This window comes from Archocentrus centrarchus, chromosome 11, assembly GCF_007364275.1.
Source record: "Archocentrus centrarchus isolate MPI-CPG fArcCen1 chromosome 11, fArcCen1, whole genome shotgun sequence".
In the NCBI taxonomy this organism is placed as follows: domain Eukaryota; kingdom Metazoa; phylum Chordata; class Actinopteri; order Cichliformes; family Cichlidae; genus Archocentrus; species Archocentrus centrarchus.
In genome coordinates, this window is record NC_044356.1 from 34,687,449 (window position 1) to 34,700,292 (window position 12,844).

General features: G+C 38.1%; 1 protein-coding gene across 2 annotated transcripts in view; it reads left to right on the forward strand.

Moving 5' to 3' along the window:
• thsd7aa (thrombospondin, type I, domain containing 7Aa) overlaps positions 1-12,844 on the forward strand; it is a 132,541-nt gene that overhangs the window by 79,542 nt on the left and 40,155 nt on the right. For both annotated transcript variants that reach the window (XR_004020561.1, XM_030740853.1), the window contains exons 8-13: positions 380-620; positions 4,706-4,821; positions 5,772-5,904; positions 9,928-10,031; positions 11,606-11,800; positions 11,957-12,223. Coding sequence is in view for 1 of the 2 variants with exons in the window: in XM_030740853.1 (XP_030596713.1) it covers positions 380-620; positions 4,706-4,821; positions 5,772-5,904; positions 9,928-10,031; positions 11,606-11,800; positions 11,957-12,223 (1,056 nt within the window). In the remaining variant the exon portion in view is untranslated. The remainder of the gene's footprint in view (positions 1-379; positions 621-4,705; positions 4,822-5,771; positions 5,905-9,927; positions 10,032-11,605; positions 11,801-11,956; positions 12,224-12,844) is intronic.

The window sequence follows — 12,844 nt, forward strand, 5'->3', positions numbered from 1 at the left end:
ATAACAAAACTGTATATTAAGTAATTAAACTACAAGCAAAATAGCAGTAGCACTTTTTATAAAGTGAATTTATTATTAATTCATTCTTGAAATGTTGACAATACTATTTATAGTTCATATTTTCATTGCCTAATTGTAACCTATACTTTTACCAGTAGCATTTTATGAAGAATATAATATTGAGCAGAACTGAGTTCAGATTATTGGTTTACCAAGCACAACAGTTCTCAGTTTCTCTTGTGACCTCCCTGAAAATTAATTGGCCACCCCTGATTCAGACCATTTCCAACATCCTATTCTGGTCTTTTTTTTTTTTTTTTTTGTCAGCAGTTCTACTATAACACTGACAACAGTACCACACTGTTCCATTGCTCCTCAGGAGGAATCCAATGTCCCAACGTCAGTGCCCTGCAGGAGGTGAGGAGCTGCAATGACCATCCCTGTACTGTGTACCACTGGCAAACTGGTCCTTGGGGGCAGTGCATTGAGGACTCTTCCATTCCATCAGCCAACACATCTGTGGGCCGTACACGTGGGGATGATGTTTCTTGTTCTGTGGGGATGCAAACCCGGAAAGTCATATGTGTCCGGGTGAATGTGGGCCAGGTTCCTCCCAAAAAGTAAGATTTTCCATAATTCATTATATTTGGGCATTAGGTATAACTAAATAGAGTATTGCACATGTCTTGTGAAAGTTGAAAGGACATGAAACTTTTCCAGTTCATTCTCATTTCAACAGGTGAAAATACTGCAAAAAATGTCTAGCTATATTAGCTTACCTGGGATTTTTTCACCTTTTTATGTTATTATTATGTTTTGGCTGTCAGTTCTCTCACTTATGACGAGACTGCAACATGCATCAGTGTACTCACCAATGCAACTGGACTGTGTGAACTGGCATTTTGAGTAAACACGCTTTCTGATTTATCTGCAGATGAAATAGAAATAGGAAATAGCTGAATCTGGCTAAATTGTACGACATGTACAACAAACAATACCAGACCAGGTTTAGAGATAGTAGCACCAACTACAGCATAGTTGAATGAATACTTTAGAATTCCATTGTCCTCATTTCAAATTTGGGGTCAACACGCAGTATCTGTGAAATATTGTTTTTTAAATTCATTACATTTTCACTCCACTGAAATTGATCAGTCTATTATCCCCAGGAAAACTGCTTGGTTTAAATTAAATATTTGTTTATTTAATATTTATATATATTTTCTATAACAATTGCTCCAATTAATTTAATAAACAGTCTGGGCAAATGAACAGTTTCTCATTGGCAGTCATATAGAATGACATCACACACAGAAAATGTGCAGAAGAATCACTATGGTAAATGGACTGGTTCTTATATAGCACTTTTCTACACTTGAGCACTCAAAGCACTTCACATAACCCATCTTCAGCCACCCACACATTCATACAAGCACTTTCTACATCTAGGTGCTTTCTATCTAACACTCACACAATCACACTCTGAACACATTGGGAGCAACTTGGGGTTCAGTATCTTGCCCAAGGATACTTTGGCATGCAGACTGGAGCAGCCAGGAATCAAAGCACCAACCTTCCAATCAGTAGATGACCTGCTCTACCTCCTAAACCACTGCCACCCAATATTTTAATGATTCATTGGTAGGTGAATTTCCCTTTCCTTTGAACATAATGTGAGGAGAGAAATAATATTAATATCAGTATTTAGTCCAGAACAATGGGTGGAAGCAGTCCTTGTACAGCCTGATAGTAATGAATTACAATAGTCCAGCCTAGAAGTAATAAATGCATGAATTATCTTTTCAGCATCAATTAGAAACATCCTGTCTCAAGAGGATGTTTCTAATTTTAGAGATATTGCACAAATGCAAAAAAGCAGTCCTACATATTTGTTTAATATGTGTATTGAAGGACATATTCTAGTCAAAAATTACTCCCAACATTTTTCACTGTGTTACTGGAGGCCAAGGTAATGCCATCCAGAGTATCTGGTTAGACACTGCGTTTCTAAGATTTGTGGGGCCGAGAACAAGAATTTCAGTTTTATCAAAATTTAGAGGCAGGAAATTGTGTCATCTGGCTGATGAATAGTAAGATGAAGATCTTCTAAATTAGCAGTCAACAAATTGCAGTCTATTAGATAAATATGATTCAAACTACAGCACAGTACATTTAATACCTATGGAATACTCTAATCTCTGTAATAAAATATCATGGGCAACAGTATTGAATGCAGGTGTAGCAGGACAAGCATAGAGATGAGTCCACTGTCAGAGGCCATTAGAAGGCGTCGTAGGAGGGGTTGATGAGGATGGGTGTGTCTTTGGATGTCCTCATATGACTGGTATATGGGTGTGTGTATGTGAGTGCGTAAGTGGCCTAAATGTATGTTTGTGAGTGTGGGTATGTGGTCTGTATTGGCTTGTGTGTGTGTGTGTGTGTGTGTGTGTGTGTGTGTGTGTGTGTGTGTGTGTGTGTGTGTGTGTGGGGCCCCTGTGGGACATGGTCAAAGAGGGTGGGGTATATATATATATATATATATATATATATATCTTCAAAACAATAATTTATCTGCAGATGAGTCCTCTTTTACAACTACAGTTTGAAGAATCTTTATGACAAAAGGAAGGTTGGAGATTAGCCAATAATTAGCTAAGACAGCTGGTCAGGTGATGGCTTTTTAAGTAAAGGTTTGATTACTGCCACCTTAACGGCAGTCAATTAGGACTTCTTTGAGCAGTCTTGCAGGAATGGGGTCTAATAGACATTTTGATGGTTTGGAGGAAGTAAATATTGAAGTTAACTAAGAGTCTAAATAAATTTCAGTACTACTGAAAGTTGCTGAACATAAAAATATGTCTCTGAAATATCAGGACATGATCCAGAGTATGATTAAAATGGTGGGTGTGTGCTCATTTACGTTTTGAGAGAAGCCAATTGAATCTAATAATAGATTAAATGCAGTGCTGAGGCTGTCATTCAGCATCTACATGGATGTTAAAATCACTCATAATTATTTTTCTGAACTGAGCACTAAATCAGATAAAAAGTCTGAAAAATCAGACAGAAAGACTGAATAAGGACCGGGTGGACGATAAAACAGGTTTTTGAATTTTCCAATTAGGGTGGACAAGGCTAAGAGTCAGGCTTTCAAATGAATTCAAACTCTTTGGTTAATTAATATGCTTTAGTGGAAGATTGCTGCTACTCCTCCTCCTTGACTTGTTCTTCAAGCATTCTGACAGTGTGACTCGGGGGTGTTGATTCATTTAAACTAACATATTCATACTGCTGTAACCAGGTTTCTGTAAGGCAGAATAAATCAAATAAAGCTTGGGGAAACATATACAGAAACATTAATATGTTATTTCTTGTATCTAAAGCTTTATGTTATCTTCCATATCTCTGATTTGTTCAGCATTTCATATTGGTTTTATGCTTATTGATGGCTTCTTCTGTGGATGGATGGATGATAACAAACAAAGAAAAGTGTATTACAGAACAATCATATGAAGCAGTCTCACAGACTCAAAAGCACTTTTAGCTCTAAATAATAGTGCTGTTTTTGAGTAGATCGTGCAGACTGTCAGTGAAAAGTACTTTGACTGATAACTTTTCAGGTGCTGACATCATTAACAGTGCTTCAGTGTTAATGCTTTAATTTACAAAAGGCAGCCTCAGTTTTGCTTGCAAACTTGCACAGGCCACATTGTGCTCTTTAATCTCCTGATTAGTATGTTGTTGCTGGTGTCAACTGATGGGCTGATGAGCTGCTGGCCAACTGTTTTATCCATGTGGGCTTCCTTTTCTCCCCCAAAGGCATCTGCTATGGGCATGAATTATCTATTTATTTATTCAGCAGAACAGGAGCATAATTTTGGCAACAGAGCAGTACTGCTTAGGAAAACCACACCAGCCCCCATGCTGTGTATGGAAATTAATCCTGCTCTTTATTCCTCTGCTTACAGCTAAATCTACTGTAACATGCTCAGTATTGAGCCCACTGCCTTGGGGCACACACATCAGTTGAGAGCTTTCATTAAGAGCACCAACTGTGGCCAGGATGTGAGGACTGACACCAGTAAACACAAAGTGGCATTAGGAAACACTGTAGCATAACACCCTAAACATAACATGTAATATACCAGAAAAGATGTGCAAGGTGTCAAACATTGCAATTATAGTGCTGAATCATTTTATATATATATATATATATATGTCTCTGTTGGTAAAATTGTTTTATTTTTATTTATTTATTTTTTTATCTGCTATGGGATTTCTGTGCACAGCTGATTTCTGACTTGGTTCTACAAAGAAGCGAAGGGTGAAGTTTCATTGCAGTTAGAAAAATCAGTATCATACATACTGCACTGAGGTGTTTCAACAAACAGTGGAAACTGTTTGTGTATTTGAGGTCTGTTTTACTACAAACCCCAATTAACCCCAGTGAAGCTCTAAATTGTAAAAAAAAAAATCAAAATAAACAAACGAACAAAAAACTAAATCATATCGATGTAGAGGGGAAACCTGTTCACACACATGTAATATGTCATGTGGCATTTGTGTTTCAAAAAAACGTTGCGTACTAAAGTAAGAAATATTTGGAGCCCCCAAGTGTAACTGGTTTACTGTGGCTCTGATCCAGCACATCTCCATCAGATTTTCAAGGGTTTTCTGTGTGTGACGTGTCATGATGTCCTTCCAGGTGCCCAGAGAGTGTTCGTCCAGACACCGTCAGGCCCTGTTTACTGCCATGCAAGAGAGACTGTATTGTCACCCCATACAGCGACTGGAGCCCCTGTCCATCAGTGTGTCGAACAGGTAGTAGCTTCGGTGCATACAGTAATGCTTTTTACAGTGTTACAAAGACCACAAACACTGTCAAAAGCATGTGCTTGTGTATGACTGTCACCCCAGTAATGAAGCACACAAAATATGCTCATCATTATTTTAGCTCCAGTATCATGATCCTCTGAAAAACAAAATCCAGTTCTCTTCCATTTGTTGTGACATGTTTAATAAATGCCATCATATGTAGTGTTTCCAACAAAATTGACAGGAAAAAGAATTGACAGTCAAGTTATTATTTTCTTCCTGAAGATCTTTAATCATTCTATTATCTTGGCTCTACGCACAGTTTCAACACGTCTTTTTTCTTTCTAGTACAAGTTTTGATAGAGTGGACAATCCAGTGACAGCACTGTTGTTGCTTAGATCCCCAGATCCTTCTGTCATGTTGAAATGTGCATTAGGCTTATGAGTTGCTTGCTTTTTCTAACACAAAAGCATTTCAGTCCTTAATAAATTATCCTCCAAATGGAATCACTAGGAGCTGTAATCTGATATCATAATCCCGATATAGAAGTGGACTTCTCCTAAAGTCTCTTAACTGTGGAGGTGTATTAGATACCACAGAGCAGATAATGGGGTTGATATTCAAGATCTTACTCAATTATATTAGCCTCCTCTTGAAATGCTCTCTTCCTGCAGAGGGTGAACAAATAGATGAAAAATGAAGCAAGGCCACTAATGTAGGCTAGCAAGGCTATTACATTTGCTCTACATTTGCACATTCAATAAAGCAATTCTCAGAGAACACAAAAGACATCCCTTCTTTAAACGATATTTTTAAAGATTTGGGACATATTGGAAACTAAAGTATGTGAACCAAAGCAACTTGGTCTCTTTCCTTCAGTTTAGAAGTTCAGTCTGCTATATTTAAACTGCTACAATTAATTTACATAAATGTATTCTGTTGTGGCTTCCCTTAGGTGGTAGCACTAAGAAGAAGCAGTACAGGAAACGGATTATCATTCAATTGCCGGCAAATGGGGGACAGGACTGCCCTGAGGTGCTGACCCAGGAAAGAGATTGTGAGGCTCCCTCTGCCTGTGAGGGATACAGGTATGGGTCCTGTTCAACAAAAACACTTTCACGCATCAATTTCAATTGTATTCACACAGACTTCACTGTATCGCGGATTTAAAAAAATCGAATTCTGTATTGCGAGGTTTTCGCTATATCGCAGGATTTTGTGGTATATAGGTATTTATATGACTCCCCATAACTATGTTCATCACTCCGAAGAAGAGACCAGTTACGCCTACGCCTTTAGTGCAAATAGAAGTTACGGCCGAGGGCGGAGATGCTGCACCACCTGATGAAGCGCCTGATAAAGTAGTGCTTTCAGAAGAGCTGTAATGCTCTTCTTAGCTGTGCAGTACTGCACATTCATCTCATCGCGATCAGTACTGCACAGCTACTACATAACTCATCATCTTCATCATTCAGGTTGTAGTAAGAGAGTGGGAAAGGTTTATAGGAGTGTGGGAAGGGTTTATAAAGCCTTAAAACATAAATAAATAATAAAATAAATACAACGCTGCTACAGTACTTCACAGATTTTTACCTCTCTGGAGTGTAAGGCGTTAGGCGAGGGATCACTGTGATCAAAAATGACCCCAAGGCGGCAAACTTCTCCCCAAGAAATGGAGAAATTATCTTTGTGTGCCTTAGTATGTAATTTATAAACATATAAATGTTTAGTCTTGCTTAATAAGCTCATATATAATATATTTAATGAGAGCATTTTTACACTTCATAAATGATGGATTAACAGTTTCTAAATAAACAAATAAATAACATCAAATACAAATAAGTTATTTAGCAGCTCTTAATGTTCACAGTATCATTTAGAACATCTCAGTAAATGATTAAAAAATTATTTAGATGATCATTTGCACATGTACAGCTTATGAAATGAACTCGTTGTTTGTGAATGTTTTAATGGGGTTTTATAATATTTATTTCATCTTGTAATGCATGGTTAATTCAGGCAGTTGTTAAATATTTTGTGTGACCTCATCTAAAGTGAGGACTATCTATACCTTACAAAGCATTTCTAAAAGAAACTGAATGGTCAGCAGGACCTCAAGACAGCTCTGCTATCTTTAGAAGAGAAAAAGGAAACTGACGAAGGACAAAGTGATACAGAACATACAAATATTTATTGCACGATGCAAACACAACATTTACAGAATACTGAAATGTAGGACCAGAGTCTGATCTCACAGGAAGGTTTAAGAGAGAAAGAGATATACTGAGCAGCTGGAGTTACAGGATACTTAAATATACTGAAACTTCATCATTTAAAATAAACATGAATAAGGTTTTTACTAAACAAGAGTGAATAAATCACCGAGCTCCAGAAACAAGTGTAAACACCACACACAGAGTATCCATATTTAACTGGTAAAAGTTACTTTAGGCTGCTCTCTTGTCATAAGTGGTCACCTGATAATGCAGGAAAATTTCTCTGGGATGTTTAAGAGCAGGGTGACCATTAATGTGAAAAAACTTAGGTATAGATGTAAAAAATATTTAAAAAAAAAATGTGCTTGTGTTTTAGAGGTAGAATTGAAATATAGAGTACTTATTTTGACATTAAAATTAATTAAAATAATGTTTTTTGCTATGAAAAAAGGTATTTTATAGGGATGTACCCTGTAAGTAAATTTAAGTTCTGCATCCTGGAAATTACCCAGAAATAAAAAGTAATTAAATTAAATGAAATGTACAGGAAGGCCAGATTAGACTTTGCCAGAAAACATCTAAAAGAACCTTCAGAAAATAAGTCTTTGGGGAGATGAAACCAAGATTAATTTGTAGAAGAATGTTAGGAGGAGAAAGGCATGGGGAAGCAAAGGAAAAGCTCGTGATCTGAAGCATACCACCGTCATCTGTTAAATTGGTGGAGGCAGGCTCAGTGTGAAAGGTCTCTAGTGTAGCTTCTGATAGAAGTAGCAGGAATTATGAAATGAAGTGGAGTCTGCTTAGAATTAGTCAAATGCTAAAAAATGAATGGGGCAAAGGTTAACTGTGTAAATATACAACCCCGTCCAAAAGTATTGAAACAGTGAGGCCAATCCCTTTTTGCTGTAGACTGAAAATATTTGGGTTTGACTTCAATAGGGTTTAAGTCTGGAGATTGACCAGGCCAGTCTAAAACATTCCACTTCTTGCCCCTGATGAACTGCTTTGTAGTTTTGGTGTGTTCTGGGTCATATTTTGCTGCATGGTGAAGGATCTCCCACTCAGTTTGGTTGCATCTTTCTTTAAATTGACAGACAAAATGTTTCTGTAGACTTCTGAGTTCATTGTACTTCTGCCATCATGCATGACATCATCAATGAAGAATAATGTGCCTGTCCTGGAAAAAGCAATGCAAGCCCACACCATGATATTACCGCCATTGTGTTTCACAGATAAGCTTGTATGTATGGGATCATGATCAGATCCTTTTCTTTCTCCAAACTTTAGCTTTTCTATCAGCCTGGTAAAGTTATTTTTTTGTCTCTTGTCTCTCTACTTTTTGACAAATTCCAGTCTGGTTCTTCTTGCTAATTAGTGGTTTGGATCTTCTGGGGAAGCTTCTGTATTTTTGTTCATGAAGTCTTCTGCGAACAGTACATTGTGATACCTTCACTCCTGCCCTCTGGAGGTTGTTTCTGATCTCACTAACAGCTGTTAGTGGTCTTTCTTTACATCACGTTCAATATTTCTGTCATTAACCGCTGTTGTTTTCTGTGGTCTACCTGTTACTTAGTACACCAGTGGTGACTTTCTTCTTCAGAACATCCCAAACAGTTGTACTGGCTATGGCCAATGTTTGTGCAATGGCTTTGATTGATTTTCCATCTTCTCTCAGCTTCACAGCTGATTGTTTTCACCCACAGACAGCTCTCTGGTTTTCATGTTGGTTACTCCTCTAACTATAAATGCACAGTCTGCAGAGGCAAAACCGAAGTCTAAAACTGAGGGTACACAATCACTGCTATTTATTGTTTGAATAATCAATGTAACAGGACACATCTAGGCAACAAAACACACCTGTCAGTCATGTGTTCCAATACTTTTGCTCACAAGAAAAATTCAGACAGAAGGCTCTATCTTCTGAACTGTGGATCAGATCCAGATGTAAATACCTGTCAGTCTACAGCAAAAATAATGGGATTGGCCTCACTGCTTCAATACTTCTGGAGGGGAGTGCAGATAATGACCCAAAAGCATACCGTAAAAGCAATCCAAGAGTTTCTAAATGCAAAGAAATGGAATATTCTTCAGTGGCCAAGCCTGTCATCTGATCACAACATCTCAACCCTGCAGAGTTTGACAGCATGGGAAAGTAGAAGTGATGTGAACAATAAACTAGCAGCCAAACACCCAGGAAAGCAGAAAGAGGAGTGAATATTATTATTGAACTTTTGCATAAGCTCAGTTTACGTTGAAAAGCGTGTGGAACACTCATTGATAACATGAATAACCTAAATGAACCTTATCTGATAAATGAAACCTAATTTAAACCAGCCTAGTACAGTTTCTGTTCATGTCATGTTCATGATAGACAAGCTCGTAGTGACCAACAGCGTTCTTCACAAGTTTAAAAAAATAATACCTGAATCTAAAAAATATCCACCTTTTCAAACCAAATGAACATGGCAGATTCTGCCAAATTTGAGACCTGGTTCCAATTCAAAACCCAGTTGTTTTAATTCATTCTTGAACATAAGCTTTCCAGGCTAATGCAACACACAATCTCGTTCCCCGTCACTGTCACTGAATGTATCAAAACAAAGTGACATGAAAAAAAATGAACCCAAACAAAGTCTTAAGTTTTGTCTGATGAACCTGCAAATCCTAAATGGAAACACGAATGTTTGTATTTGGGTCAGATACATGAACTTGAGCTAGCATTTGTCTCTGAGTTTGGATTTCAGTGGGGAGATTTTTTTGGTCAGTACTTACTCCCTGCAGTACTGAATATGTTCTCTTGTTATGGCCAAATATAAACTCTCTCTATAATCCATTCACAAAATACACCAGTAAATTTCTCGTTCAAGACACCTTATCTTATACCTTTTTTGACAGATGGAAAACCCATAAGTGGCGAAGATGTCAGCTGGTTCCGTGGTCTGTTCGGCAGGAAAGTCCAGGCGCTCAGGAGACCTGTGGGCCAGGCCTGCAGGTTCGAGGTGAAGACAACCTTAATTACGCTTCTGATATTTTTCAGAATGTTTCATTTTCATGTAGGAAATCAAGGTCCATAAGTGGTAACATTTTTTTTTTTAAATCCATGTATATAAAATTACAAGAAAAAGACATATATGGTGAAAGCAACATGTATTTTAGAACATTATAACAGGTTCATTATAACATTATATAACATTAGGCCATTTCTTAGTAACCACATTCTACAAGCCCACATGCTTCTTAACCTCAGTGAGGTGCAGGATGGGCATCATATATAAAGTGTGGGAAATTACCAAAAATAGTCTCTTGCCCTGTAAAGGGTTAAATTAATTTACCTTCACTACCTCTGCTCCATAAATATTATCAACAAAATTGGTGGCAAAGGGCAGCCCTGTCTGCCAGTTGGACATATTGCTGGCAATTTGAACCAAGCTCTTGTGGTTGTACAGGGACCAGAAACAACTAAAATCAACTAAAGCTAAATAAGGCACAACTGGCAGTTTACAGCACCTAATTTATCTAATGTTATGCTCAGGGCTGGCTGGCAGGTGGCAGGAGAAGCAAACAATTGCTACCTTCCTATCTGTGATTCAGGAGCAAAGGTAGTAGCTTTGCTGAGTAGATCTTCCAGCTGATAGTCAAGCAGGTTGAAGTATCAGCTCTCCTTTTCATGTGTTGCATGACCAGGGCATGCCCTAGCTTTCTCAGGTAGAGTAGATCCAGCAACTTCTCTAGCATTCTAATAACTTCCAGTCTGGATAATTCCCCATCATGATGATGAAAGCAGCAATGGCATCTGATTCTATTTTCTTTAAAATGACTGACTGGGTACCTCTACCCACCCTGGGCACAGTGTGTTGCTTTAATTTAGGGCCTTTGGCAAATATTAAGTGAACACATAGTTAAATGTATTAAAACTGCATAGTCAGAATTGGGTGCTTTTGCCTAGAGTCCCCTGGGACCCCAAAACATTTGTATTTTTAAAATTTTCAGAAATTTTCAGTTGTATTAATTTACAGTCTGTTACCAAACAGGCGCCTATAATATATTATGATGACTATTGCTTAAGTACTACTGGTCCTTTAATTTGTCACCGGCATTAGTGCATAGAACATTCCTTTTAAAGTCTCTTGGGCAGAGGCCATTATCAGTTTCCAATGTTCATTTCCTGGTATGCTCTGAGCTTGAGAGACAGTTCAATACAACCCTTTTACTATTCACCCACTCACTCATACAGAGTGCATAAGGTATAATGAGTTTACAGCCCTTACTTCTAATGTTTCCCATGGATATGTGTGTGTCTATAATTTGTAAGTATATTGATGTTGCAGATACTAAACACAAGTAAACATAAATCCTGAAATAATGACAGTTTTAATAATGTTGTATTCTACTTTCTACTATTTTTCTGTGACAGCCGGAGTGATAGTATTTAGATACAGCTTACTGTTGTAAGGTAGAGCGTAAATATGATCATCTAGTCCATCATCTTTTACTGATTCACATTGTCATCATTTATACCGATGTTGTACCATCCTTGCAGAATTCCATCATTCCTTTTTGTCCACTCCTTTAGCTGTTTCATGCCGGAAGCAGGATGGTGGGCAAGCAAACATTGAAGCTTGTCTTAAGTTTGCTAGCTCCATGCCGCCTCTTACCCAGCCCTGTCAGGTGCCCTGCCAGGAAGACTGTCAACTCAGCAGCTGGTCCAAGTTTTCTTCCTGCACAGCAGACTGCGTGGGCGTCAGAACCCGCAAGAGGATGCTAGTGGGTGAGTGGCACACTTCCAGAATTCACCAACCTTTAGTATTAGCTCACTGGATCTTTCTTTCTTTCTGTGTGTGAAGATCACCACATGGAATCCCTCACCATCGTGAAGTGGAAAAAACTCACAGATGATGATAATTATTTTCTCCTGTTTCTGCAGGGAGAAGCAGAAAGCATGACCAGTGTAAGAACAACCAGCTATATCCCCTAAGCGAGACCCAGTACTGCCCGTGTAATAAATATAATGCTCAGCCAGTGGGCAACTGGTCAGACTGTATCCTTCCCGAGGGTGGTCAGGTGGAGGGTCAACTTGGCATTAAGGTACAAGGTGACATCAAAGAGTGCGGCCAAGGATACCGCTACCAAGCCATGGTGTGCTATGACCAGGACAACCGCATAGTGGAGACTTCTCGTTGCAACAGCCATGGTGAGTTTTCTATGACTGAATAATGAAGACTGATGTCAACTTTTCAATACATTTTTTTCCCTGTAGAGTCTTCTGCTGCTTCTGCTCTCTCCTTGACAGAGTTACAGCTAAATGTTGGAGATCTCAGTTAGCTGCAATATATAGTTGCATCTCTGATAGGTTGATTATTCTAAAAGGCACAATATTCTAAAAGTTCAATTAGTGAATCTGTGTGAAGTATCTTCATTGTCATATAGACAGCCTGTGTTATTAATTTGTCATACAAGCTTACATCATAACAGACAGTGTGTGTGTGTGTGTGTGTGTGTGTGTGTGTGTGTGTGTGTGTGTGTGTGTTGGGGGGGGCAATTGTCAAAAGGCAGGGTTAAATGGCTGCTGTTTCAGGAACAGTGAATAAAATAACATCTGCATATAAAACATTAGTAAATAGAATCTAATATTTTGATTGACAGCACATCTGATGACTGATAGTCTTGCATTCATGTAATATTAATAAAAAAAATTAAAATAAGCTTACCTTTAAGTGACTAAGAATGTCAAAGCAGGATGATAAACAGTTTGTAGACAGTAAGTTAATAGAAAAGGACATTATAGTGGGGTCGGAGTACAACCCCACTACGC